At 31.3% G+C, this 6,024-nt stretch overlaps 1 protein-coding gene across 1 annotated transcript; it reads right to left on the bottom strand.

Annotated features, from left to right (window-relative positions):
* Nucleotides 1–269: 269 nt before the first annotated feature.
* On the bottom strand, nucleotides 270–2,630 carry LOC106067631 (CDGSH iron-sulfur domain-containing protein 2 homolog B-like). The gene is made up of 3 exons (XM_013226840.2): nucleotides 2,510–2,630; nucleotides 1,398–1,594; nucleotides 270–878 (listed from the first exon to the last, which is right to left on the bottom strand). Exons 1-3 carry the CDS (start codon nucleotides 2,526–2,528, stop codon nucleotides 786–788), a joined length of 309 nt encoding a protein of 102 aa, XP_013082294.2. The 5' UTR covers nucleotides 2,529–2,630; the 3' UTR covers nucleotides 270–785.
* Between the last annotated feature and the right edge of the window lie 3,394 nt (nucleotides 2,631–6,024).

Raw genomic sequence — 6,024 nt, 5'->3', positions numbered from 1 at the left:
GAGACTAATTATATAAATAATGGGGTCAAACATTTTTGTAAATAAATCATTTTGGGGAAAATAGATGTGAATTTCTTAAAATAAAAAAGACACAAAGATGTGTAAAAAAAACAAAACAAAACTTAACGACTGTTCAGAATACTCTATATCTTGTGACTGAAGTGCCGAGACCGAGTATCCAAGGGCATAAACATCCTTAAAAATAAGTAGAATAGTAAATCTAATCTAAAAATCTAAGTTATCTAATACACAATTAAATAACAGATAAATTGTAAAACCCAATATTTATTGCATAAATGAAAAACAAATCAACTCAATTGGGATCAGGAACAAAACCCTACAAAAGTGAAATGACAAGCTGAAAAAAACATTACAAATACAAAGACAGCAAAAATATATCTAAAAAATATTACCAACTGCACAGCAAATATAAAGGGTTAACAAAATTGGCAGTATACAGGACGATTCTAAGGCACTAAAGTCTTTAAAAAAAAAGTGATAATGAATATATCAATCGTGTAGATCTAGCAGGAATGTGCCGCCAAGTGAATGAAATCATCACAAAAAAACTGATATGTTCAAGTTTATTTCTATCATTTCATTTGCATTATGTTTTTCACAAAACATGACCAAATCTTTCTGAAGTATGATTTATTTAAAGTTGCTTTGACCAATAAGAAACTACACGCATTTCTATACAACAAAACGAAAAGAGATTTTCTGTGTGCGGTAATCCGTTATTTTTCCTAAAAAAAAAAATAAACAACAAATCTGTTAGTTCTACTTTATGACTTGCTCTTCCTCTTCAGACACATTGGTCCAACGTTGTCACCAGTTTTCTTGTTGTGAGCGTTGTGTGCACCATCACAAAGAGGAAACTGAAATTAAAAACACAACTTGTACAATGTAATGTAGAAAAAACATGCATAACAAGAGTTGCGATGACATGGAGGCCAATATGAAAAAAGCGCAAACAGGGATGTCTTTGTATAACTTAGCGCCACACTTTAATGAAGGACATCAGAGCAGTGGATACCAGGTGAGAAGAGGATTCAGACATTGCGAGTGACATGTCTGTGGAAAAAGCTTGCTGCCCAATGTGCAGAACAGTAGGATAGTAGGATCTAAGTCTAAGTGGTAGTAAATCAAGCCAGAAAAGGGAGACATAGCTCGCAGGAACTTAAGAGTAAGTTAGGATTAGGGACTGGTCTGATTTATGTAATTTAAAACAATTTTTTTGCTTGAAATTATTTGGAAATTATGTGTCAGTAAAAATATAAATTGTACTTTCATACATATATATCTATATACATATACACGGTACACCCATTCCAAATTCTCAATTGTGTATATGTGAGTAGAGTTAATCTAAAGAATTTAAAACAGACACTGTCTACCTTCTTTGATCTCCAGCAGCGACAGAATGCAATGCTGTCACCAATATCCTCAATGTCCATAGAGTTGACAACTTTCTCCTCTTTCTTATCTACAGACAGATTGATGACGGCATCTTTGGAGCGACATACTGCATTCCAAACAACATAGATGCCCAAGGCAATGGTTGTGATCACTGGAATGTAGCTGACATCTCGACCTGGTTACAAAAATAAATTTCAATGTAAAAATCGAGAGCTGACTGTAGTACATGTTACATCCGATGTTCCTTCAGCATTGAAGATAATTACATTCTACCCTAAGTCACCAATGTGGGGAATATGTTGGGCATGAGAAATATTTATTGTTTTGTGATTAAACTAGAATGTATTTAGCTAGAGTCTAGATAAGAGTCATTTAAATTATTATCTAATCTTATTATTAATGAAATACAGTTGTTACTTCAAAAAAAGAAGATGATTAGTAGATGTTTAATATGGTAAAGATCAGAATCATTAAATGGAGTCATAGACTATTCCTTATCAATTCATTACTAACTATATAGATCTAGTCTAGATCTATATATATATAGTTTACTGGATTCTCACACCATAGACATAGACCAAGACAATAAATTCAATAATTTTATCAATCAAGTATTGATATATCATACGCATAGTATGATTAAAATGATATTTATATAACATTATAACCTCTCTAATAGTCTCTATACTATAGTTATAAATAATCTACTGCTAGATAACTGCTAGATCTAGATTATTTCTAGATTGGATTGATTCGACTAATAATATAATACTTAACTGTGACTCTAGATTGAAGATCTAAATCTAGATTATTCTAGATTGACTAGATCTAGAAATTATTTTATTATTATAATACAGTCAGTTAATATATTATTAGATTAGGCCTAGCCTTTAGGTCTATATTAAATATTTATTATATTATAATTATTTTTATATTAATTAATTTCAAATAGAATCTACCATCTAGCCATTCTAATTCTTTCTAGATCTAGATAATAAGGCAGGTTAATGGACATTTTTTTTTTAATGAATTGCTTTTTTACTGAGAATAGATAGAATCTATATAGATCTAGATATTTCTTATAATTAACCTGCAATTTCTAGACCCATTTCTAAAATCAATCAGATCAGATTAGAATAACAATTAGGAGAAAGTATATCTAAAGGTGACAGAAAACAGCAAGGCCAGATTTTTGTTTGTTTGGTTTCGTTTTTGGGTAGTGGCTCTTAAGCACAAACTTTGTTTAAATTAATTTTTAAAATTTGAAATTAATGCTTTAAAATTATTAGATAGTATATCATAGATCTATATAGATCTAATATATAATAAAATTTTTGAAAAAATATTTTAAGCCATGTTACTTTTTTATTTATTTAGTATAAAATATTAACCATGGTTTATGCCTTTGTTAAAAAACAAAGTTAAAAACTTTTTTAGATTAGTTTGTCATTTTAGCTCTCGTGTTTATGTTTGTAATGTTATCACAGCACCTTAATTGAGCCTACATTTTGTTTGTTAACAGCGCTCTATAAATTAAATTATTATTATTACATTTCTATTTAATTTTGATATTTATAAAAAATTGAAGAAACGACTATGGTTCATCTCAGAGAGGAGATGAAAGCCTGGGTATTGTTTATGATTTATGGTCGGAATGATATCGCCCACACAGCTGCTCCGCGCAACTGATGTGAACAAAGGAACGGAATATCCAATACAGCTGCGTAAAATAATAGACACATACCATAAGCTAGGGCAATTTCGTAAAAGTGCTCCTTCTTTTCTAGTGCCATTAGAGAATATAATGGGTTGTTTGAATCAGACAGGAAAACCAACGACTTAGCAAAGTTTAAGTCAGTGATTAACAAGCATGACCACATTGACACATGAAATTCGTAGGATGTAATTATCTTCTTTTTGAAGTAACGTCTGTAGTTTATAAGATAAGATATACCGTATTTCGTAAAAGTGCTCCTTCTTTTCTAGTGCAATTAGAGAATATAATGGGTTGTTTGAATCAGACAGGAAAACCAACGACTTAGCAAAGTTTAAGTCTGTGATTAACAAGCATGACTACATTGACACATGAAATGCGTAGGATGTAATTATCTTCTTTTTGAAGTAACGTCTGTAGTTTATAAGATAAGATATACCGTATTTCGTAAAAGTGCTCCTTCTTTTCTAGTGCAATTAGAGAATATAATGGGTTGTTTGAATCAGACAGGAAAACCAACGACTTAGCAAAGTTTAAGTCACTGATTAACAAGCAAGACTATATTGACACATGAAATGTTACACATGATGTAATTATCTTCTTTTTGAAGTAACGTCTGTAGTTTATAAGATAAGATATACCGTATCAGGTACTGTGTGAAATAATAAACTGATTTGAATCTATCTATGTTATCATGTAGTGTCTTGATATTAAAAAAAACCTGAGTTTAATAGACAGGGTCCACAGCTTGAGAAACACTAAAAAATGCTGCTAAATATTCTTTCATGAGTGTTCCTCCACCCCTTTAAAAATTAACTTGCAAATATGGCACGGGAGAGAAGAAAAACGTCCAGATCTAAATTGAAATTTACTCAAGTTATTTCCCCTGCCTCTACAATGAGTGTTTGTGATCAGAAAAACAATCCAACTAAAGCTGTATAGTCCAGTGATTCCCAAAGTGGTCTATTTAGACTCCCAGGGGTCTACGAGGACTTCCAGGGGGTCTACGGAAGTGAAAAAATAAATTGGGGGTCTATGACCTGTAAATGGGGGTCTACGATAGTGGATCTCATTTAAGCATGTCGAGACTTTAAATTTGATTTCCCATTAATGATTTGTGTCTTAGTTAATCATTTGAATTGTAACTATGTTAGTTGAATGATTTTATTTTGAAATTTTAACATCTTTTTTAAATAGCTTAATTCTGTCTATATGAAAGTAATATTGTACATGGCAGAGTCTAAAATAACAGTAGAGAGTCCAGTGTTGGTTATTAGAAATTTGGCTTTATTTCGTCCTTGTGAAACAAGCAAATACATTTGTGCTTTTTATGCAATAAAGTTTAAAGTTATGTCGCTATGAAACCATTGAATCTGGAACATCATTTGAGACAACACCAACATGATAAAATAGATTCAGATTTGAAATACTTTGGATCACTTCAAGTTCGGAATAGACCCAGAGTAGAAAAAAAGTTTGATTAAACATCACAAAAGAGAAGAGGTTTGTGGGCATTTAAAAATATTTTACTTTATCAAACTCTAGAAAACTGCACACTGTAGGCAAAAAAAAAAATAGACTTTGCCAGCCATTGAGGAGGTTTTAAAACCTGTTTTATATAAACCTATATCTGATATCATGAAAAAATATTTCACCAGGAAACAATACAGTTCAAAGGTGTAATGGTAAGATGAGTTAGGACACTGAAAGGTTCTTATGTAATTACTTGCAAACGACTTACTTCTAAAAAAAAAATAAAGCTGGACTAGTTAACTTTGCCCGATTTTATAGTGTTATTACTATCAAATTATTCGTTTTTTTTTTATGAATCAAGAAATCAAAAAAAAGAACTACTTTTTGATCAATAGCTCCTTCACACTGAGGTTTGATAGTTGTCGAAAGGCTTAAATAGTGTGACAATATTTTGTCTGAGTCCTTGGGTGCTAAAGATCCTATTTTAAAAGCAAAAAAATAAGCGGGAAGCTGACCTAGTCTATTTAACAGACTTCTTTCATAAATTTAATGTTGATAATTTGCTGCGACAAGGTGATAACCTAAATTTTGTCAAATCGAAGTTAAAATCTCAGTGTTTCTTGTGAGGATTAAATGAATGTAGCATGCATTGGACAGGATGAATGTTATTTTCCAAATTTAACTTAGTCAAACATTATCCAATCGAGAAGATATAATGTTAAACCTTAATTGAAGCTCAATATGGACATTTTAGTATCAAACTTTTCAACCAATAGGGCTTTGTTTTTGATTAGTCAATTCATGTAATGCATATTATTATTATTTTTTTACTTCATTTTAATTTGAATATCATCAATGTATATATATATATATATATATATATATATATATATATATATAAGAAAAACACATTTAAAGTTAATGAATTTCCAAAAAAATTCAGGGGGTCTACCGAAAACTGGAAAACATGGCAAGGGGTCTATGAGACAAAAAAAGTTTGGGAACCACTGCTGTACACGAACAGTACACATGATACAAAGGTGAAGCTAAAATAACGAATGATGCAAACATAGGACATTTATAAAGCCAGCCCTAGGGACCACATTTTTTAAAAATAAGAGTAAGGTAAATATGACTAGGATACAATAAATGACAAGTGTATACAATTTTTTAGAGTTTAATTCCTTTAAATGTGAGCTTGAAACAAGAAATATATACACCCAGTATACAGGATACTATGATGCTAATGATGATCCAATAAAACTAACCAACAATCAGAGGCGTAGTGAGAAGGGGAGGACACGATGACAGTGAGAGCTACTATTCTCCCCGGGCGCCACCCTCAAAAGGAGGGGGGGGGGCGCCTCACGCAGTCTATATTTCTATGTAAAGTAAAGTAAAGTGCGGTCTATAGGTCA

The sequence above is a fragment of the Biomphalaria glabrata genome, chromosome 2, assembly GCF_947242115.1.
Source record: "Biomphalaria glabrata chromosome 2, xgBioGlab47.1, whole genome shotgun sequence".
In the NCBI taxonomy this organism is placed as follows: Eukaryota; Metazoa; Mollusca; class Gastropoda; family Planorbidae; genus Biomphalaria; species Biomphalaria glabrata.
This window is presented reverse-complemented; position numbering and strand designations above follow the sequence as displayed.

What these genes read in the sequence shown, in the direction of transcription:
- LOC106067631 (XM_013226840.2), bottom strand. An exon ending in GCTGCTGGAGATCAAAGAAG is followed by an intron (nt 879 to 1,397) that starts GTAGACAGTGTC and finishes TTTTAATTTCAG; the next exon opens with TTTCCTCTTTGTGATGGTGC.